This window comes from Aureococcus anophagefferens, assembly GCF_000186865.1.
Source record: "Aureococcus anophagefferens unplaced genomic scaffold AURANscaffold_2, whole genome shotgun sequence".
Taxonomy (NCBI): domain Eukaryota; class Pelagophyceae; order Pelagomonadales; family Pelagomonadaceae; genus Aureococcus; species Aureococcus anophagefferens.
Genome location: NW_008705562.1, coordinates 2,655,921 through 2,677,669, shown reverse-complemented (window position 1 = coordinate 2,677,669; position 21,749 = coordinate 2,655,921). Strand labels below are relative to the sequence as shown.

The 21,749-nt window shown below is 73.1% G+C and overlaps 3 protein-coding genes across 3 annotated transcripts in view; 1 reads left to right on the top strand and 2 right to left on the bottom strand.

Moving 5' to 3' along the window:
- The window catches only part of AURANDRAFT_61379 (hypothetical protein), a gene marked incomplete at both ends in the record, with an annotated part of 7,319 nt that extends 3,592 nt beyond the window's left edge, over window positions 1–3,727 (bottom strand). The window contains one exon of the mRNA XM_009034904.1: window positions 1,917–3,727. Within this exon, the coding sequence (XP_009033152.1) occupies window positions 1,917–3,727 (1,811 nt within the window). The remainder of the gene's footprint in view (window positions 1–1,916) is intronic.
- A 9,806-nt stretch (window positions 3,728–13,533) lies between these two features.
- AURANDRAFT_11479 (hypothetical protein) lies at window positions 13,534–14,784 on the bottom strand (the record flags this gene model as incomplete). Its single annotated transcript, XM_009034669.1, has 1 exon — window positions 13,534–14,784. A coding segment is annotated over one exon (1,251 nt), but the record flags the coding sequence as incomplete, so codon positions are not given.
- An 808-nt stretch (window positions 14,785–15,592) lies between these two features.
- Window positions 15,593–16,682, top strand: AURANDRAFT_36194 (expressed protein; the record flags this gene model as incomplete). Its single annotated transcript, XM_009035048.1, has 2 exons — window positions 15,593–16,421; window positions 16,636–16,682. Coding segments are annotated over 2 exons (875 nt in total), but the record flags the coding sequence as incomplete, so codon positions are not given.
- Window positions 16,683–21,749: the final 5,067 nt, after the last annotated feature.

Genomic DNA, 21,749 nt, shown 5'->3' with positions numbered 1-21,749 from the left:
AGTCGCGGCGCCGCGGCCCGTCGCGGCGCCCGTCGCCGAGCCGCCGCCGCCGCGGCCGCCGGGCCCGCCGCCGCCGCGGCCGTCGCCCGCGGCGGCCGCGGCGCCGCCGCCGCGGCCGCCCGGCCCGCCGCCGCCGCGGCCCGCGGCGCCGCCGCTCGCCGTGCCCCCGCGGCCGCCGGGCCCGCCGCCGCCGCGGCCCGCGGCGCCGCCGGTCGCCGTCGTGCCGCCGCCGCCGAGGCCCGCGGCCGCGCCGGCCGCGGCCGCGCCGGCCGCGCCGCGGGCTCGGTCGCCGCCGCCGGGCAAGCGGAGCAGCCCGTCCAAGGCCGAGGCGGAGACGGCGGCCCTGCTCCAGCGGCGCCGCGCGCTCCTCGTCTGGGCGGGCGACGACGGCGCGGCGCGCGCGGCCGACGCGGCCGCGCGCGTCGGCGAGCTGCGCGCCGCGCTGAACCGGCGCGCCGGCGGCGGCGACGTCGGCGCGGCCGGGGACCTCCAGGGCCGGCTCGGGGCGATCCGGGCCGCCGCGGCCGCGCGCGGCGGCGCGGCCGCGGCGGCCGCCGCGCCCGCGGACGCGGAGGCGTCCTGGGCGAGCCGGGGTCTGAGGATCGGCGGCGCCTTCTACTCGCTCAACGACCTCCACGGCAAGGCCGCCGCCGTGGGCCTGCGCTGCGACGAGCTCGCGGACGCGCGGCGCGCCGCGGAGCGCGCGACGGCCGCCGCGCGCGCGACGCTCGCGCTCGTCGGCGACGAGTTTGGCAAGCTCCGCGAGGGCGTGCGCCTCAACACGCGCGTCCTCGGCGAGGAGCTCAAGCGGCGGCGGCGCCAGGTCGAGGCCCTGGGCCGCGACGTCGCCGCGCTCCGCGGCGGGTCCGCGGCGCCCGCGGGGGACCCGGCGTGGAAGGCGACCTTGGCGAGCCGCCTCGAGAAGCAGCAGGAGGCCTACTGGGCGCGGCTCCTGAGCGACGCGCGGCGCGAGGCCGACGCCGCGGTGCTCGCCAGGGTCGAGGCGCGCCGCGCGGACGCGCAGGCGCGCGTCGACGCGCTCGTCGGCTCCACGGAGCGCGCGTGGGCCGAGAAGCTCGGCGCGCTCGAGGCCGAGGCCGCGGGCCTCGAGGACCGCGAGCGGGCGGCCCTCGACCGCGCGAGCGAGGCGACGGACCGCCTCCTGCGGCTCCAGGACGACCGGAGCGAGCGCGAGGCGCGCGACGCGGTCCGCGAGTCCGCGGAGGCCGCGCTCGCCGTCGAGAACGACGCGGAGATGGACGGCGCGCGGCGCGCGTACCGCCAGGCCTGGGCCGCCGCGGGCGCCGACGCGCGGGGCGCGCGCGCGTTCCTCGAGCAGCTCCGCGGCGACCGGCCGCACGACGCGGCCGCGCTGCGGACCTTCGAGGCCGCGGCCGCGCGGCTCCGCGTGCAGGCGCGCGCCAAGAGCCTCGTCCAGGCGCTCTACGCCCTCGAGCGCAAGCGCCGCGTCGTCGAGGACGCCCTGCGCGCGCCCGCGGCGCTCGGGCGGCCGCCGTACCTCGCGCCGCTCGCGGACGCGGGCGTGGCGCTCGACGGCGACGTCGCCGCGACCTTCGCGGCCGCGCTCGCGTCGCGCGACGGCGACCGCATGGCCGGCGCCGCGCGGGCCGTGCTCGACCGGCTCGGCGACCTCGCGCGCGACTTCGGCGACCACGAGGCGCTCACGGTGCGGGCTATTACGGCGGCGGCCGACGCCTACGAGCGCAACTACCGCGAGCCCTTGGTCGTCGACGCCGTCAACCTCGCCACGCTCCGCGCGCCCCAGAGCCAGCCCATCCACGCGCCCCGCGGCGCGCGCCGCGTGACCATCGCCGAGTGAGGTCGTAGGGCGCCAGGAACCATTATAGCCAAAAGAAAAAAGCGGCGCCCCTCCCATGCTTCAGGCCCAGCCGAACTTGGCGGCGTGCGTCCGCTTCTCCTCGAGGAGCGCGGGGTCGTCCGCGCCGAACTGCTCGGCCCGGAGCCGCGCCTCCTCCTCGTCGAGGTCGAGCGTCGCCTCGAGCTGCTCGTCGCGGTAGGGCCGGTCGACGTCCGGCGCGACGGCCACGTCCATGGCCTCGAGGTCCGCCAAAATCTCGTCGACGAGCTCGTCGTCGCCGGCCGCGCGCGCGTAGTCGAGCTCGCGCCGCGCGCGGACGTAGGCCTTCTCGCGCTCGTCCATGTCGTCGTAGGCGACGGCGCCCCGCTCCGGCGCCTCGTCGCCCATCTGCCGGTAGGCGGCCTCGACGGTGATCTCGTTGCCGCCGACCATGAGGCGCTGCCACGCCTGCGTCTTCTCGAGCTTCGCGAGGACGACGACGAGCTCCGTGTCGTCGAGGGCCCACGTGCTCTCCTTGAGGTTGATGGCCCGGTTGAGCACGCCGTCCACGAGGCTGCCGAGGCCCTTGACGTAGACGCGCAGCGCGTCGCGCTGGAGCGTCACGGACACGTCGAACTTCGTCGTGCCCTCGGGGACGCGCGCGGACACGGTGACGTCGTACTCGCTCTGGGTCCACTCGTAGCGCTCCTCGTCCGTGCGCGTCGTGCGCCGGTGGCCGTAGGGGTCGCCCTCGAAGGCGCAGGGCCAGGCCTCGGCGCCCGCGTCCGCGGCCAGGTCCTTGACGAGCTCGAAGCGGAGCACGTCGCCGCTGTCCTCGAGGAACCAGACCGTGTCGTCGTGGGCGTGCTGGACGCCCCGCGCCCAGGTGCGCTTGATGACCGTGCCGCCGAGGTGCGTCACGTGGAGCGTCCGCGCGCCGAGCGCGACCGTGAGCTCGTTCGATTTCACGGGCCGCGACAGCTCGACGTAGAGGACGACGAGCACCTCGTCGTCGGTCCAGGAGTAGCCATCCAGCACCGCGGGCTTCGTCGACGCCGCGGGCGTCGCCGTGCGCGACGGCCGCGACACGACGAAGCCGTCGTCGTCGAGCACGGGCGGCGCCGCGTCCTCGTCGAGGCGCCGGAGCCGCGCGGCCTCGGCCTCCTTCTTGAAGTGCGTCTCGGCCTCCTTGCGCTTCTTCTCCTCGCGGTCCCGCGACTCCTGCTCCTTGTGCTCGCTCCACTTCTTCTGCATCATGTCGTTCATGTCGTCGATGGACACCCACTCGCGGTCGTCGCGGTAGTCCTCGTCGTCCGCCTCGGCGGGCTCGTCGGCCGGCGCGTCCGCGGGGCGGCCCGCGGCGTCCGTCGCGCCGAGCAACGTCTTCACGGCGCCCATGTAGCGCCGCCAGACGTCGGCGTTGCCGACGCCGTGCCGCGCGACGGCCTCGTGGAGCGCCTTGAGCGTCGCGTGCGGCGGCGCCGCGCGCGGCTCCAAACCGTCCGCGTCGAGGTCCTCGAGGTCGTGGCCCGCGACGCGGATCTCGTTCCACGCGGCGATGAGCGAGCGGAGCGCCTTCTTCTGGCCCTTCTCCAGGGCGCCGGGGTGGTCCTTGGCCCACGCGACGTACGCGCGGAGCGCCGCCTTGGCGCCGCGGCCGACGCGCCTGTGCTCGACCTCGGCCTGGACGCGCTTCGGCGGCTTCGCGCCGCCCATGAGGTTCGCCAGCGCCTCGACGCGCGCCTTGCGCCCGGACTCCATGCTGTCCCAGTGCGCCTGCTTCTTCGCCTTGCGCTGGAACCACTCGAGCTGCTTCTGCTGCTCCGCGCGGTACTGGGCGCTCTGCTCGCTCTCCTCGCCGCTGTGCATGGGGTGGCTCGCGATGAGCTGGTTCCCGGGGCGCGACATGGCCGAGCGATGTCCCGCGGCGCGGTGGAAAAGGTAGAGGACTTCGACGCACAGCCACAGCCTCGCTTTTGTCCACAAGCGAGAGAGACAAAGGGAAAGGTGCCGCCGAGCGATGTCCCGCGGCGCGGTGGAAAAGGTAGAGGACTTCGACGCACAGCCACAGCCTCGCTTTTGTCCACAAGCGAGAGACACAAAGGGAAGCTGCCGCGCCGCGGGTATTGCATGCACCATTGACAGATATCCCCAATCAGCGCGAGCTCGAACGCGGCCTGCCTCGTCTGCGGAGCCGCCCGGCGGTGCGGGTCGAGGTCCTCCGGGTCGCCGCCCGGGGCGATGGACGCGCTGCACCGGTCGGCGACGACGGGCGACATCGGCATGCGGCGGCGCGAGTCGACCGGGGGCGCCTGGAGCGCGCCCTTTATGAAGTCGCTGGCGGGCCTGGGCGCCGCGGGGCTCAAGCTGGCGACGTCGGCGCCCCTGGGCATCGTGAGCGACAAGGCCATGTACGTCGAGGAGGCGGAGATCGCCGTGGAGAAGAAGCGGCGGCGCGGCAAGGGCCTCGCGTCCGCGACGTCCGCGGCGCTGACGCCGCCGATCACGCGGCGCCACAGCTTCGACGTCGGCGAGCTCGAGAACCGGCTGACGCGGCCGAAGCTCACCATGTTCCACGAGCTGCGGGCCTACTTCGACCCGGAGTACCGCCTCCACATGGTCAAGCGCGACATCCTCAAGTTCTGCCGCGAGCTCGACCTCGGCGTCGAGGACATGTTCAACATGGTCGACGAGGACGGCTCCGGCATCCTGGACCGCGAGGAGATGACGGCCATGATCAAGAAGCTCGGCATCCTCGTCAAGGAGGTGGAGATCGACACGCTCATGGAGAAGCTCGACGCGGACGGCTCGGGCGGCATCGAGGTCGACGAGTTCGACCGCTGGCTCTTCAACACGTCCGACGTCTGGCTCGAGCGGCGGCGGCGCGCGCCCGACGACGAGTTCAGCGACAAGCGGCTCCTGGAGCGCGAGCTGCTGCGCTTCGACCCGGGCGTGCAGACCATGCTCCAGCGCATGTGGGACCTCGTGGACATGGACGACTCGGGCGCCGTCGACCGCGAGGAGTACGTGCGGCTCAACATCAACCTGCAGCAGGCCGTCATGGACGACTTCGACCCGAGCGAGGGGCGCAAGATCGCGCTGCGCGAGTGGGAGTTCGACAGCCAGGGCTGCGAGACCATGGACAAGCGCCTCTTCTTCTGGTCCTTCTTCCAGCTCGCGGACGCGTGGCGCGACGGCCCGGACATCACGGGCGAGGCCTACGTGGGCTTCATCGACTTCCTGACGGACCGGTGCACGGAGCTCGAGGAGGTCGAGGAGGTGCTGCCGGGGGGGCAGATCCGGCGCAAGTCCGTCGTCGCGTGGAAGTGGCAGAGCGACCCCGAGTGGGCGAAGAAGATCGAGCCCATGCGCGTCGTCGAGGAGCGGCGGCGCACGTCGCTCCTGAGCGGCAAGGGCTCCAAGTACCCGGCGACGAACCCCTTCGACGCGCTCATGTCGAAGAAGGAGAAGGAGGCGCGCGACGCCGCGAAGCTCATCGACTCGCTCGCGCCCAAGGTCGGCAAGGGCGTGCACCTCGACGGCTACGAGGCCGGCGGCGAGGCCATCGAGGCCATCGAGAAGAAGGCCTCCGCCGCCGAGGAGGCGAAGAAGGTCGCGGCCGACGGCGCCAAGTCGCCGGGCAAGCCCGAGAAGAAGGCCGCGAAGAAGGACGACGCGAAGCGCAAGACCGTCGTCGACAAGAAGGGCAAGAAGGACTCCAAGTCCAAAAAGGCCATGAAGGAGTCCAAGACGAAGCTCGACGCCGCCGCGGCCTTCGGCAAGGCGTCCAAGGCGCCCGCGCCCGCGCCCGCGCCCGCGCCCGCGCCCGCGGCGCCCGCCGCGGCCGACGGCGCCGCGGGCGGCGCCGCGGACGCCGACGCCGACGCCGACGCCGACGCCGAGGGCCGGGACCGCGCGTCGACGGGCGACGGCGAGCCCGGCGACGAGGGCCGCGCGTCGCCCGTGCCGGGCGACGACGCGTCGGGGCCGGGCTCCGTCGCCGAGGGCTCGTTCCGGCCCATGGACGACGCGGCGTCGCTGGCGTCGGCCAAGTCCGCCGCGGAGCGGAGCGCGTCGGGCGTCGTCGTCGACGACGCCGACGACGCCGCGGCCCTCGTCGACGACGACGCGGCGTCGCTCGCGGCCGCGTCCGCGGGCGGCGACGGCGACGGCGACGCGGCGCTCGCGGCCGAGGACGCGCGCAGCGGCCGGGGCAGCCGCGGCAGCGACGGTCTCGGCGGCGGCGACCTCGGCGACGCCGACGCGCGGTCCCTCGGCGAGGCGTCCGCGGGCGGCGCGGCGGCGGCCGGCGGCGACGACGCGTCCGCTCCGGGGTCCGCGAGCCGCGCGAGCCGCGGGGGCTCGCTGGGGTCCCTGGGCGGCGCCGGCGACGGCGCCGAGTTGGACGACGGCGGCGACGCGTCCCCGGGCGGCGCCGGCGACCCCGCGTCGCCCCTCGGCGGCGGCGAGCCGGACGGCGCGGCCGCGGCGGCCGCGGGCCAGCCCGTCTTCGACGACGCCTCCGAGGCGTCGGCGGGCGGCGGGCCCGGCAGCGCCGCGGCCAAGAGCCGGGGCAGTTTAGGGAGCCTCGAGGGCGGCGACGACGGCGGCGACGACGCGGAGCGCGACGCCGCGGCCGCGGCGGAGCGGAGCCGCGCGGCGAGCCTCGAGGAGTCCGTCGGCGGCGACTCCGTCGGCGGCGGCTCCATCAAGTCCGCCGGCGGCGACGGCGACGCCGAGGCCCAGTGGGCGCCGGGGTCGCCGGAGGCGCGCGCGCGGGGCGCGAGCGACGAGTCGAGCGCCGGCGGCGGCGCCCTGGACGCCACGAGCCCGCTCACGGGCGACGGCGGCGACTTCGCGAGCCGCGCCGAGTCGACGCAGGAGACCGACTCCCAGCTTTTGACGAAGTTCGCGCGGACGAAGGAGCCCCAGCGCCTGTTCTTCACCTACGACGCGCGGCGCGAGTCCGCGGTCGAGCGGGGCCTCTTCCCGCCGTCGGACTTCACGCGCGTCGGCGCGGGCCTCACCTGGTCCTCGCCCGCCGGCGGCGCCCTGGGCCCCTACGGCGACCCGGCCGGCGCGCGCGGCGCGCCCGTGCCGCAGCCGCTGTCCGCGGCGCGGCAGACGACGCCCGTGAGCCGCTACCGCTTCCCGCCGTCCGAGGGCGTGCCCGTGCACGGCGACGCGAACGGCCAGGCCGCGGCGTCGAGCCCGCACCGCCGGCCCGAGAAGCCCGAGCGCCGCGGGGACCCCGCGCTCGCGTTCGACGACTTCTCGGGCTTCGAGGGCCTGCCCGCGGACGCGCTCGGGCCCGACGAGGCCGCGCCGCCGCCGCCCCAGCAGCAGCGGCCCTGCACGTCCTGGACCTTCGGGGCCGTGCCCTGGTTCAGCAAGGTGCTCGAGGAGCAGTGCCGCATGCTCGCGCGCGGCGAGCTCGAGGTCGGCGGGCCCCGCGCGCGGCGCCTCGCGCGCAACGCGCAGCTCGCGCGCGTCCAGGGCAAGGGGCCGTCCCTCGAGGCCGCGGCGGCGGCGGCGAAGCGGCGCGGCGGCGCGCCGGGCGCGCGGCCCGGCACGTCGGAGCCGCTGGGGCTCCGCCGCGCGGAGCTCCGCAAGTTCCGCAAGGGCTCCGTGCTCGACCAGGGCCGCCGCGGCGGACCCGCCGTCGGCGCGGCGACGGGCCGGTCGTCCATGTTCTCCAAGTCGACGTCGAGCCTGGGGCTCGGGCGCTTCGCGTCCGTCGAGTCCGCGGCGACGCCGTCCTACGTCGCCGGCGGCGACGAGCAGCAGATCTGGAAGCGCATCAGCTCGGGCAAGCTCAGCGGGCCGGGCTACCGCAACGAGGCCTGGGCGCCCCTCGAGACCAAGGCGCCGACGCGCTACGCGCGCACGCAGCCCGCGGAGCAGTGGTCGGGGTCCGTGCCCCGGCTCCCGCCGGCGACGAAGGGCGCCAAGTCGCGCTGAGCCTAACCATCTATCTGGTCTGCGGCAAGATGCGTGTTAGCCCTCGAGCTCGTCCTCGGGCTCCTCCGCCTCCGCGTCGCCGTCGCCGTCGTCGTCGGCGAAGGCGAGCTCCGCGGAGAGGATCGGGTAGCGCGCGTCGCTGCAGTTGAAGACGACGCGCGCGACGGCGGCGTTCCTCAGCTTCTTCGCGCTGAGGTGGCGGAGCGTGCCGTCGCGCCTCTTCGCCGCGGGCGACGCGAAGTTGTCGAAGACCGTGCGGAAGAAGAGCGAGTGGCCGACGACGATGATGACGTCGTCGGGCGAGCCCGCGAGGCGGTCGACGAAGGACTGGAGCCGGTCCGACACGCGCCGCCGGCCCTCGGGCCCCCACCACGCGCCCTCGGCCTCGGAGACGTCGACCTTGACCGTGCCTTTCAGCAGGGGGCTCAGGGACGAGTTCGGCACGACCTTGCGCGCGCGGCGGACGACGCGCTTGAGGATCTCGCGGCCCGTCGTGCCCCGCAGGCTGTCGAAGCCGCCGACGGGGTAGCAGAGCTCGCGGCACGCGGGCACCAACACGATCCCCGCGCCGCTCGGCCGCAGCGCGGGGTGGCCCTGCAGCGCGACGAGCGCCGTCTGCAGCGCGCGCGTCAGGGGGCTGCAGTAGACGGCCGTCGCCGCCTCGAAGCCCCGCCGCTCCGCGCCGAAGCGCGGCGACGCGAGGATGCGCGCGGCGAGGCCCTCGGCCTGCGCGACGCCCTCGGCTGTCAGCGCGTGGTCGAACTTGCCGAACATGCCCACGGGGTCGCGCCGCGCCTGCGCGTCGTTCCACTGCGACTCGCCGTGGCGCAGGAAGTAGACCGTCTTGAGCTCCTCGCCGCAGCGCGCGGCGCCGAACGTCCGGTCCTTCAGGAGCTTGAGCGGCGCGTTCTTCTTGCGCTTGGCCGTTTGCAGGGCCGTCAGCGCGGCGAGCGCGAGGGTGAGCTGGCGCAGGGCCGCGTGCACGAAGCCGATCATGCTCTTTGAATTGGCACGGCGTGCGGCGCGCCGGAACGAGCGTCGAGGGCGGCGCGACTTCGACGTCAATCGACTTCACCACACTGTTCAACCACAGCATCTTGCCGTAGCTTCCGATTGGCAGACCATCTTGGCAGCCCGCGTTCAAGCTCTCGCGCCACTGCCATTGGCAGCCTCTTGCAACGACGATGCTCCCACGCACGCTCGCGCTGCTCCTCGGGTTGCGCGTCGCGTCGGCCTGGAGCCAGCGCGGCGTGCTGCACGGCCCGCACGAGGTCGAGGAGACGCTGGTCACGGTGCCGGGCATGGCGCTCGACGAGTCGCGCGTCGACGTCTGGTGCGGCGTCGATGCTGGCCTGGAAATGCAAAGGACTCGAATCGCTCCGGTAGGTCTGGTACCCCGTCGCGTCCGGCGGCAACCACGCGCCGTTCCGCTTCCTCTGCTTCGCCCACGGCGCGGGCGGCGGCTCGGTCGTGCAGCCGTTCGTCTACTACGAGATCCTGCGCGCCGTCGCGAGCTGGGGCTACGTCGTCGCGGCGCCGCGCGCGTGCCTCGACGGCGTGTGCCCGGACGACGACTACCCGGCGCAGCAGACGCGCGTCGTGGACTGGGTCTTGGCACACCGCGAGGCGGCGCCGTTCGACGGGGTCGACTTTTCCAAGGGGGTGGGCATCTTCGGCCATTCCATGGGCGGCCGCGCGACGTACGAGAACTCGGCGGCGGCCGTCGCGGCGGCGCACAACATCTCCGCGGCGGCGCTGCTCCACGCCTTCGTGCCCGTCGCCGAGGCGGAGCCGGCGATCCCGTTCCTCGCGTTCACGGGCATGAACGACACGACGGCGGACTACCGCATGACGGAGCGGCTCTACGCGCGGGCCAAGGCGGGCACGCCGCGGGGGCTCGTCAATAGGATCGACGCGGGCCACCAGGAGCCGTCGAACTGGGAGGGCTGGCTCGAGTACGACGGCTACAACCCCAAAATGGCCCAGTTCGTCGTCGGCTGGATGAAGCTGTTCCTCGACGGCGTATCGACGGACCGCGGCGTCGACTGGGACGAGCTCATCTTCGGCGACAGCGACGTGGCCCTCTGCCACGGCGGCGACGGCGCCATGGCGCGCTGCGAGACGCACCGGTCGTGAGAGGTTAACGGTGCCTCAAAAGTGAAGGGGCACGTGCTCATGGTCCTGAGTTTTGTGATGGGCTGCCCCCTACCCTAAATTCAGTGAAGGAGCGATCCGACTGCCTACGCTGAAGTGAGCGAGATGGGCTGCCCCGACTCCTGCGCCTCCGCGCGCGGCGTCGTCGTCGACCTCGTGAAGCTCGCGCCGACGACGGGATGGCTCGTCATGTGCTGCTTCGCGATTCCGAGCTACGCGGCCATCGGCTGGGTCGCGCCCGTCGTCTGCGCCGTGTTCTCGTCGCTCCTCGCCGTCCTCGCGACGCGCGACATCTTCATGCACCTGTCGCCGAGCATCCACGCGTACGTCCTCGTCGGGAAGCTCGCGGAGCGGGAGGACGCGCTCACCGTGGCGCGCGCGAAGCGCAAGGGCGCGGTCGCGGTCGCGTTCTTCTGCGCGTCGGCCGCGTGCATGGTCGTCTTCCTCGTCGTGGCCTACGCCGTCATCGAGCCGGAGAAGTCGAAGCAGCCCTGCGACGGCGAGTGCGAGGGCTGCGAGGAGGACCGCAACTGCAAGCGGTGGGTCGCGGACGTCGAGGACGACCACCCGGTCGTCGCGATCTGCCCGCCGACGAAGGGCTCGGCGGACACGGACGCGACCTTCTCCTGCCTCGCGGACGGCTACTGGATGATGGTGACGAGCGTGATGGGCCTGATCTGGGTCGGCGCGTCCTACTACGTCGTCCGGCGCGCGCGCGCGCGCGCCGCGGACGCGGGCCCGGGCGCGACGGAGCTCGTCTAACGCGGACGGACGGGGCGGTTTAGCACAAAAGAAGTCAGGCCGCGGCGGCCTGGAGCAGGGGCTCGCTCTCCTTGAGGAGCTGCTTCGTCGACCGCGGCGACGGCGGCGCGGGCTTGGAGACGCCCGCGGCGTCGAGGAGCGCGTCGACGACGGCCGCGCGGCGCGCCGCGGCGTCGAGCTGCTTCTGCTTCGCCGCCGGGAGCATCTCGTTGAGCCGGGCCACGGAGATGCCGCTCGTGTCGCGGCGCGCGCGCTGCTCGAGATCCTTGAGCTGCTTGTTGAGCCGCTGGTCCACCGTCGACGCGCGGCTCTGCTTCGAGCCCGCGAGGCGCTCGAGCGTCGACGCGTCGGCGCTCTTCTCCGCGGCGCTGAGGGAGAAGCGCAGCAGCGACTCGCGCTCCTTGGCCGCCTCGACGCGGAGCCGGAGGCCGTCCATCTCGATCTTGCACTCGCTCAGCGACGCGATCTTGATGAGGTCGTGGAGGTGGCTGAAGCCGCGCACGGCCTTGAGCTCGTCCTCGACGGCGCCGCCGACCGCGGCCGCCGCGACGCGCACCGCGTCGAGCGCGGCCTCGAGGCGCGCCGCGGCGGCCGGCGGCGCGGCCGGCGGCGGCGCCGCGGGCGCGGGCGCCTCCGTCTGCGTCGCCGCGGGGATGGTCACGGGCCGCGTGACGAGCTCGGCCCGCAGGCCCGCGCAGATGCCGCGCTCCGCGCGGAGCGCCGCCTCGGCGTCGTCGAGCTGGCGCGACAGCGAGTCGAGCGTCGAGAGCCGGAGCTCCAGGCCCTCGACGGCCCGCTCCGCGGCCTCGCGCGTGGCCCGGTCGCGCCTGCCGGCCTCGGCGCAGGCGCCGAAGGCCGTCGCCGCCGCCGTGCGCGGCGTCCGCGGCCGCGCGCGCGCGCTCCGCCGCGCCGCGCTCGGACGCCGCGGCGGCCTCCGCGGCCGCGGCGGCCCGGTTCGCGTCGGCGGCGGCGCGCCGCAGGGCCGCGAGCTCGGCCGCGGCGTCGTCGCCGCCGCCGCGGGGCAGGCCGTCGAGGGACCGCGCCGCCGCGGCGATGCGCGCGGCGAGCGCGTCGAGCTTCTCCCCGGCCGCGCGGTCCGCCGCGTCGCGGCGCTCGCCGAGGCGCGCGACGAGCTCGGCGACGTAGGCGACGTGGTCGCGCTCGGCCGCGGCGCGGCGCGCGTCGTCGGCGGCGCGCGCGTCCGCGGCGGCCGCGGCGCGCGCGTCGCTCGCCGCGGCCGCGTCCTCGGCCGCGGCCGCGCGCGCGTCCGCGGCCGCGGCGGCCTCGCGGGCGGCCTCGAGCTCCGCGCGGAGCTGGGCGACGGCGCTCGCGTTCTGGAGCTCGCGGATCTGCCGCTGGTACTTGTCCTCGCGGCGCTCGAAGTCCTTCTGCGCCGCCTCGGCGACGGAGTTCTTCCGCGTGAGCTCGGCCTTGAGCTGGGCGATCTCGCGCCGGTAGCCGTCGACGCTCACGTAGCCGCGCTGGGACACGACGTTGAGCGAGATGGGGCCCGAGTCCGGGGCGCTGGCCCGCCGACTGCTCATATCGGGGGGGGTTTGCTTGGGCGCTCGACCCGACTGCTCATCGGGGCTGCCCAACGACCCAGGTCGACCTTAACCTCAAGGATCTTGGCAAATCTCTCAAGTCGAGCTTGCTTGCGAAGCGCTGGAGGTAACTGCGCTCGCGCGGGGCTGCTGTCCCGTCCGGAGGCCCGGGCCGCCGCGGCCGACGGCGCGCGGAGTGCGGCCATGGCGTTCATCACGCAGCGCGCGAGCAAGAAGCATGAGAACATGGCGAAGATCGCCGAGGAGACGCAGGCCCTCGAGGCCCTCGTCTCCGGCGTGAACCAGATCTCGCAGTCGACGCTGCTCCTGAAGAAGAAGAAGGAGATGCACGAGGTCGACGACGCCCTCGACTTCATGAAGGAGGAGTACAAGCTGCGCATCGAGGCCTGCGAGCAGCGGCAGCGCAAGTTCGAGCGGCGGCAGGCGGACATGAAGGAGCAGGTCACGAAATTCGAGAAGTTCATCCAGGAGAACGACTCGAAGCGCCAGCGCGCGGACATGAAGGCGAAAGGCGAGCACCGGGTCCTGGACCAGAAGGAGCTCGAGCAGCGCAAGCAGACGCTCGAGCTCGAGGCGCTCGAGCTCGAGCGGACGCGGCAGATCGAGCAGCTCGAGAAGCTACGGAAGTACAAGGAGTACCTCGAGCGCACGGTGGAGAGCGCCGAGGACGAGACGGCGGAGGAGATCTGGGACCTGCTGAACCGCCACACGACGCTGCGCAACGCGAACGTGGACCTCATGGAGCAGGTGCAGCGCGGCGACGTGCTCATGGACGAGCTCCGGTCGAAGATGGAGGCGCTGAAGCTGAAGACCCAGTCGGCGACGCTCGTGCAAAATTCCCAGATCCACGCGAAGCAGAAGCACCTCGAGGCGCTCCGCGCGCGGACGAAGAAGCAGGACGACCAGAAGCTCACGCAGGAGGAGCGCGTCAAGGACGTGACGCGGGAGACCGCGCAGATCGTCCTCGCGGTGCGCAACCTGTACAACCGGTGCCTCGCGACGATGCACACGCGCGTCGTGCCCATCAACTTCAGCGACGAGCCCAACACGCCCGCGGCGGAGCGGCTCCACCACCTCGGCCTCTGCCTGGACCTCATCCGCGAGCGGCTCAACGACCTCGACGACATCCGGACGTCCTACGAGCGCGACAAGGCCCACGAGGCCGCGCAGCAGCAGCACGCCGGCGGCGGCGCCGCCATCGGCACGGGGCCCCGGTAACTTTGCGACTACTTATCCCTCGGGAAGCGCCTGGCACATGGCCGCGATGGCCGCGAGCCGCTCCGCGGCGACGGCGAGCACCGCGTCCGTCTTGCAGAAGGCGAAGCGCACGAGGGGCCGCTCCGGCGCGTCCGTGAAGAAGGGCGACGCGGGGATGGCGACGACGCCGTGCTCCGCGGCGAGCCACTGGCAGAACGCCCAGTCCGCCGCGACCGCGTCGCCGCCCGGCCGCCGGTAGCGGTCCGGCACGAGGGGCAGCAGGCTCGACACGTCGCCGACGACGAAGTAGCCGCCGCGGCTCGGCAGGGGCGCGATGCAGGCCGCCTCGAGCGCCGCCGCGAGCACCTGGCGCTTCCGCGCGTACTCGACGCGGAGCCACGCGTAGTAGCTCGGCTGGCCCTTGTGCGGCCGGTCCGCCTCGTCGAGGCAGTCCGCTAACGCCGCCTGCATGGGCGTCGGCGCGCAGAACTGGAGGTAGGGCAGCAGCGTCTGGCAGGGCGCGACGAGGCGCGCGGGGCCGACGATCCAGCCGATCTGCCAGCCCGTCGCCGAGAACGTCTTCCCCGCGGAGGACACCGTGAGCGTGACGTCGCGCATGCCCGGCAGCGACGCGAAGTGGACGTGGTCCGCGTTGGCGTCGTGGGTGATGTATTTGTAGACCTCGTCCGCGATGACGAGGAGCGTGTCGTCCTCGTCGCCGACGCGGTCCCGCTCGCGCCGCGCGTTCTCCTCGCGGACGACGCGCGCGATCATCTCGAGCTCGTCGCGGTCGAAGACCTTCCCCGTGGGGTTGTGGGGCGAGTTCACGACGAGGACGCGCGACTTGGGCGTGATGGCCCCGCGGAGCACGGCTTCCGTCAAACGCCACTCGCCGTCGCCGTCGACGGTCATGGGCGCGGGCCGCGCGACGCCCTCCGCGAGCTTGATCTGGCCCAGGTAGAGGTCGAAGAAGGGCTCGGGGATGACGACCTCGTCGCCCGCGGCGAGCGTCGCCAGGAGCGACACGAGCAGCGCCTGCGTCGCGCCCACCGTCACCGCGACCTCCGACAGCGCGTCGACGTCGCGGCCGATGTGGTTGCTGTAGCGCCGCGCGAGCACGTGCACCAAGGGGATGTGACCCGCGGACCGCGCGTACTGGTGGCCCGCCGGCGACTCGTCGCTCGCCGCGCGCCGCGCGGCCGTCTTCACGAACTGCGGCGGCGCCCAGTCGGGGAAGCCCTGGCCCAGGTTCGCGACGCCGCCGTCGAAGGCGCCGGAGGCGTCGACGCGCCGCGCGAGGTCGCCGAACTCGCTCCAGACCGTCGGCGCCGTGCCCCCGCCGGGGAGGCGCCGGAGCGCCGACGACCGCAGGGCCAACGCTGGGGGGGGCGCGATGTCCGTCTCCGCGACGAGCGGCTCCATCGTGGCCGCGTTCAGTTTCGTGAGCGGGGTCTTGGGCGTCGGCGCGAGCGCCGCGCCGAGGTGGCATGCGAGCGCGGCCAGCACTGCCACGCGCAGTGCCATGGTTGAGAAGGTGGTGATCGTCGTGGGGAGCTCGGACCGACTCAGCGTCGAGGTGCGGAGTCTGTGGATGCTCAAGTGTCGCGATGCTGCCGCGATATTGAAGAAGCGCCCGTCGCCGGCGGTGTGCGCCGGCTTCGCGATGCGCCACATGCTCCGCGCCGTCGCGCTCCTGGCGCTGACGCCGACGAGCCGGTGCTTCTACGCGCCCGGCCTGCGCAGCCGCAGATCCGTGAGCCTCGAGAAGAAGAGCCGGGGCTCCGGCGAGATCGTCACGGACGACGAGGGCGAGCCCGACGACGCGATGATGGCGGAGCTGCGGGAGCGCATGCTCGCCCAGGAGCTCGAGGCGAAGCGCGACGAGACCAAGGCCGGCGGGTCGAACCGGCTCGCGGCGCAGTACGTGCAGCTGCTCACGCGGAGCCACCCGTCGGAACTCGTCCGCGACTTTTACGCGGGCGCGTCGCCGGCCGCGCAGGGCGCGATGCAGGACGCCATCGTGGGCCTCCTGGGCGCCGGCGCCGTCGACGCCGAGTTCACGACGGACGGGCGGCGCGTCGCGGAGCTCTGCTTCCGCCTGCAGATGACGGGCTACATGCTCCGCAACGCCGAGTACGTCTTGGCGGTGCAGAACGTGCTCCGGCTCAACCCTTCCGGCCGCACGCCCCGCGCGCTGCGGGACGCCTTCCGCCGCATCGACGCCGACGGCTCGGGCTACATCGACGTCGGCGAGGTCGACGCGCTCTTCCGCGAGGTCTACGGCCTCGACGATCTGCCCGAGGACACGACCAAGGCCGAGCGCAACGCGATGAAGAGCAACAAGGACGCGGACGTCGCCTCCTTCCTGAGCTTCTTCGACGCGAACAAGGACGGCAAGATCTCCTTCGCCGAGTTCACGGCCGCGCTCGGCGGCGCGGACGCGACCAAGGCGCAGATCGCGCTCGAGGAGTTCGGCGGGACCGCCCAGCTCCAGCTCGGGCCCGCGGACGACGCGCCGCCGGAGCTCCCGCCGAACGTCTCCGGCGACATTACGGTGGGCGACCGCGTCGTCGACGCCGCGGTCTACGTCGCGGAGCTCAAGGCCGAGGCCGCGGCGCTCAAGGCCGCGTTGGCGCGGACGACGGCCGCGGGCCCGACGAACGCGATGACGTCCATCGGCACCTACATCGCGTCCCTCGACGAGTCCCAGCGCGAGCTCCTCACGTCGACGATGACGCCCGACGCCCGCGACGCCGCCCAGGAGCTCGTCAAGTACGTGCTCTCGGGCACCGGCGGCGACCCGGACGCCGACACGGGCGCGGGCCCGACGCTCGCGCCGGACCAGCAGGTCACGCTCGAGCGGCGCGTCCTCGACCAGATCTGCCGCTGGCAGATCGTCGTCGGCTACCGCCTCCGCGAGCTCGAGGCCAGCGGCGAGGCGGCCAAGCGCCTCGGCGCGTGACGCGCGTCGTCCGCGTCCGCTTCCTTTTCTTCCGACGGGGGGTGGCCGTTGATGATGATCCCAAAAAAAAGTTTGAGAACCGACCGGCGGCGGCGTGAGAACCGACGCTCGCGTGACGAAACTTGCCAAGGACGTTCCAACTGAGGCTTCCGTTCGCTTCCGCGGCTTTCGACGCGCGCCCGGGTTCGCGGCCGACCGCGCGCCCCCCCCCGCAGGTCGCGCGCCGGCGATTCGCGCGCGTGTAACTGTTGCATTGTCGTTGCGTGTTTGTGGACTTAACTGTGGCGTTGCACCGGCGGGGAGGTCAACGGAGTCCTGACGTCGCACGACTTTGCCTCTAGACTTTGCCCTGCGCCGCGGGCCAAGACCCGTCCGTCTGCGCCGAGCTAAAATTGACACAAGCCAACGCGGCGCGCCAAAGTTTGCAACCTCAGTGCACGGCGTCGAACATCTCGGCGGGGCTCCGCGCTTAATTGCGCGCCGCCCGTCGTCGTGGTCCCCTCGGGGCGGCGCGCGTGCACAGAAGTGCGACTCCTAGACAGCAGCAACGATGCGCGCCGCCCTGATCGCGACGGCCGCGGCGCTCCGGTCGTCGCTGGCCTGCGCCTTCGTCGCGCCGCACACGCCGACAAAGCTGGCGGCCCTGCGCAGCGGCGAGGACGACGAGGAGCCCGCGGAGCTGACGGAGGACTTCCGCGACTTCCGGGCGCGGCTCATCGCGCGGACGCAGGGCGAGGGCCTCGAGGTCGGGTCCGACCGCGAGGCCGCGGGCGCCGGGTGGGCGTACGAGACGCCGCTCCTCGAGCAGGGCTGCGTGCTCCTGGGCGGCGTGGAGCAGGAGTTCGGCTTCGGCCTGCGGCAGCAGTACTTCCACAAGTGCGTGCTCCTCCTGACGCAGTACGACGACGCGTTCACGCGCGGCGTCATCGTGAACCGGCCGAGCCCAGGGCAGGACAAGGGTGATTCAACGTCGCTTCAACGTGAGTGTTCCGCGCGCGCGCGTTCCAGAAAAAGCGTCCACGCTTCGAGACCGTTCCGAGAGATGATCGCTCGTCCAAAAATCAGCCGAAACGAGTGGAAACCGGCCGAGAGAGGAGCCTTTGAAGTTGGGAATTTCGCACCCTTTTGCTGCCCAGGCCGAGCCGCCGCGAGGTCGACGGCTGGAGTTTGTGGTGCGGCGGCGACGTGGAGGAGGGGGGCCTCTTCGCCGCGCACAAGCTGGGCAAACCCGGCGCGGGCCGGCCGCCGTCCATCGAGTGCCTGAGCACGGAGGAGCTCCCCGGGTCCGAGTCCTGCCGCAAGGTCGGCAACGGGCTGTGGACGTCGTCGTTCGGCGACGCCAAGGCCGCGGTGGCGTCCGGCGTCGCGGAGAAGGACGACTTCGTGTGCATCTGCGGCTACGCGGGGTGGGCGCCGAAGCAGCTCGAGGGCGAGCTCGAGCGCCACTCGTGGTACGTCGCCGCGACGGACAAGAGAGCGAAATTCCCAACTTCAAAGGCTCCGATCTCGGCCATTTTCTACTCGTTTCGGCTGATTTTTGGACGAGCGATCATCTCTCGGAACGGTCTCGAAGCGTGGATGTTTTTCTCGTAACGCGCGCGCGCGGGACACTCACATTGAAGCGACGTTGAATCACTCTTGTGCTGCCCAGGTACGTCGCCGCGACGGACGGCGCGACGTTGGTCCGCGAGCTCCAGGACAAGCAGCGCGGCGCCGACGGCGACATTCCGCTGGACGACGGCCTGGAGTGCTGGCGGAGTTTGATGACGAACATCGGCCGCGAGGCGTCCGTCGCGACGGCGGCCAAGAAGTCCGCGGCGACGAACGACTTCGACGACCTGATGCTCCGGGCCTGGATCGACAACAAGCTCGACGCGCCCGTCATGAACGCCGACTCCTTCCTCGAGGCGTCGCGGCACCAGGCGCGCAGGGAGCAGGCGCTCGGCGCCGTCGCGCGCGACGGCTCCGTGATCCCCGGCGCGCTCCTCGCGTGCCAGAACGTCAAGGGCGCGGACTTCCTGCTCGACAAGCAGTTCCTCCACAAGTCGCTCGTGCAGATCATCGCCGTGCAGCAGGACCTGGTCATCGGCTGCGTGCTGAACCGGCCGACGAAGCGCCGCGTGTCGCTCCGCCTCGACAAGGGCGGCGAGCGGTCGAAGACGGTGGCCTTCGGCGGCGACGTCCAGGTGCGCACGGCGGCGGGCGGCGTCGTCTGGCTCAAGCGCGGGCCCCTGGCGGGCGACAAGGGCGACCGCCTGCCCTTGGGCGGCGACGACGCGTCGAAGGCGACGCACGTCGTCTCGGCCAAGGACGTCGTCGACGCGCTCGCGAACGACGCCGTCGACCCGGACGACGTCCTCGCGGCGTCGGGCGTCGTCGCCTTCGCCAAGGTCGACCTCGAGCGCATGCTCGGCAACGGCCACGCGCTGCCCGTGCCCCTGCCGCTCGCGCCGCTCGACGCCGCGTGGGCGCTCCACAGCGACAAGGGCGCGCCCCTCCTCTCGCCCGACGACATCTGGCGCGCGTCCTTCGACGCCGCGACGCGCGCGGCCGCGGACCTCCCGCCGCCGGCGACGCCCGCGGAGCTCGCGGACACGCTCGCGGACGTCGCGCTCGAAAAATTCTGCACCACGTTCCTCTCCTGATCCCGACGACCGGCCCGCGCGCGACATATCATGCACACTAACACCCGCGAGGCCCCTCGTAGTAGCTACATGCCCTCCGCCGCGCCGCACGTGAGGAAAGTCTTGTAGGTGACGACCTTGGGCATCTTCGCGTAGGGCGACTCCGCGGGCTTCGGCCCGGAGTGGGACCGCTTGAAGTTGTCGCTGCCGCGCCAGTTGTTGAAGGCCTGGACGTTCTTCCACGTCGTGTAGGACACGTAGGTGTTGCCGTCGTCGACGTCGCCCTCGCGGCGGAGCAGCGTGAAGTTCACGAAGCCCGGCAGGTCGGCCAGCGACGAGTCGCGGCCGGCCCACATGTCCTCGAACTGCTTCTCGAAGCCCGGCTTGATGCCGAAGCGGTTCGACGCCACGAAGGCCTCGCGCGGGAGGCGCTTCTCCGCGTCGACGGCGCGCGCCGGCGGCGGGACGCCCGTCGCCTCCGCGGGGAGCGCGAGCGAGAAGAGGCCGTCGTAGGTCGCGGGGCGGCCGCCGCCGGCGTCGAAGGCGGCCGCGGCCTCGGCGCTCTCCCAGACCGCGTACGCGTGGTAGTTGGGCTCGTCGTCGCCGAGCGGCGGCCCCATGAAGTCCGCGGCGTACTTGGACATCTGGAAGTACGTCAGGCCCGGCGCGTCCCGCAAAGCGTCGGCCTTGGCCACCCAGGACTGCTCGAAGGCGACCTGCTCGTCGCGCGGCACGAGGAAGCGCGACGTCGTCACGTGGCGGTCGGCGGCGTAGAGGCCGTCGGCGCGGAGCGCCCGGGCCTCGTCGGTGATCGTCGCGGAGCGCAGCGCGGTGGCCGGGCGTGCGGCGCCGCCCGGCACGCGGAAGGCGGTGGCGCAGGACGCGCTGAGTGGTGCTTTCGCGGCACCGCCTGGCACGCGGAACGCCGCAGCGCTGGCGCAGAGGCCGAGCACGATCATGACGGAGCTGGCCATGCTTCTGCGGCGAGGCAAAGGAGTCGACGGAGCAGCCAAGTTGCAGGCTGCTTCGACGCGATGGTGCGACGCGCCTCATGGCTGGCCGGCCTGCTCCTCACCCGCCTCGCCGCCGAGGAGGACGTCGGCGCCTGCCTCGCGTCGCCGCAGCCCTGCGACGACGCCCGCCGCTGCGACGACCGCCACAACGCCTACGCCCACGCCTGCCTCGCGACGCCGATCCCCGCCTGGTCCGTGGCCTTCGATCGCGTCCAGTGCTGCTTCCGATGCTGCATGATCTTCTGGCTCGACGAGTTCGGCCTCCGGCGGAACCACGAGCTCTGGATGCGCGCCAACGCCGAGCTCCACCCGCGCGACAAGTTCACGTTCGAACACGTCAAGCGGTCCGGCCTCGACGAGCTGCCGCCCGAGTCCGTGCTCAACGTCAACTCGCGCGTGGCGACGCTCGCCCACTACTACGTCGAATTCCGCGGCAAGAGCAACCTGCTGGCGCCGGGGTCGCCGCGCTACGCGGCCGCGACGGCCGCGGCCTGTGTGGAAATCAACCACTGGTTTGGGACGTCCCGACCAAACTTTGAAATTCTTTAGCTCGGTCAAATCGAAGTCGATTCGGCTGATTTTTGGACGAATCGATTGCTCTCGTCGGGTTCTCGAAGTACAGCCAAAAAGTCTGGTCCAAACCATTCAATTACGCTCACATTGAAGTCGAGTTGAAGATTTGATTTCCACACAGGCCGCGGCGCACGTGAGAGCCGTCGAGTTCGAGAAGACGGCCGCGGGCCTCCGCGCGTCGCCGCGGCCGGAGATTGCGGCGCGCGCAAACGACCGCAAGCCCGTCCGGGCGGCCGTGCCCCTGGAGACCTTCCGGGCGCCGCGCGTCAACGCGACGCTCCTCTTCACGTCGCCGGGGAACTACCTGCGGGAGCACGTGCAGTGGGCCGCGGCCCACCTGCCGAGCCCCGTCACCGTCGTCGGCGGCGGCGACGGCGGCATCTACCACGATGCTCTCTGCGGCGGGTCGCCGCCGCTCTGCCGCGCGGACGGCTGCCTCGACCGCGCCGTCGTCGCGGCCGCGTTCGTCCAGAACGTCGTCGACGCGAGGGTCAAGCAGCCCTGCCCGTCGAACGTGCGGCCCCTGGCCCAGGGCGTCAAGCACGCGTCCTGGGCGTCCTGGCTGGCGACGACCTACGCGAACGCGAGCACGCGCGACGGCCGGGCCGCGCCGCTCGTCTGCTCGTTCATGGCCGCGCACCCGGGCCGCGTGGAGAAGTTCGACGCGTTGCGGGCCAACGGCTTCGGCGCCTGCACCTGGGACTTCAAGCCCGACGTCGGCGCCTACCTCGCGGCGCTGCGGGGTTCGAAGTTCGCGGCCGCGCCGCGCGGCATCGGCCAGACGTGCATGCGCGAGTGGGAGGCCGTGCTCCTCGGCGCCGTGCCCGTGCTCGAGCGCTTCCCGGCCCACGGCGACCTCTACGGAACCGCGCCCCGCCTCGAGATCGAGTCCTGGGCCGACGTGACGCCCGCGCTCCTCGACGCCGCGTGGGCGGACCTCGCGGCGCGGGACCCGCCGCCGACGGTCGAGCGCGCCTTCTTCCCCTTCTGGCTCCACGAGCTCACGGCGGGCTGGCTCTAAGCGCCCGGGTCGATCCGGCGCGGGGCGCGGGGGGGCGTCGGTCGACGTCGCCGGTGGAGGCCGTGGCCTGGGTCTTGGCCGCGGGCGACTCGGACTCG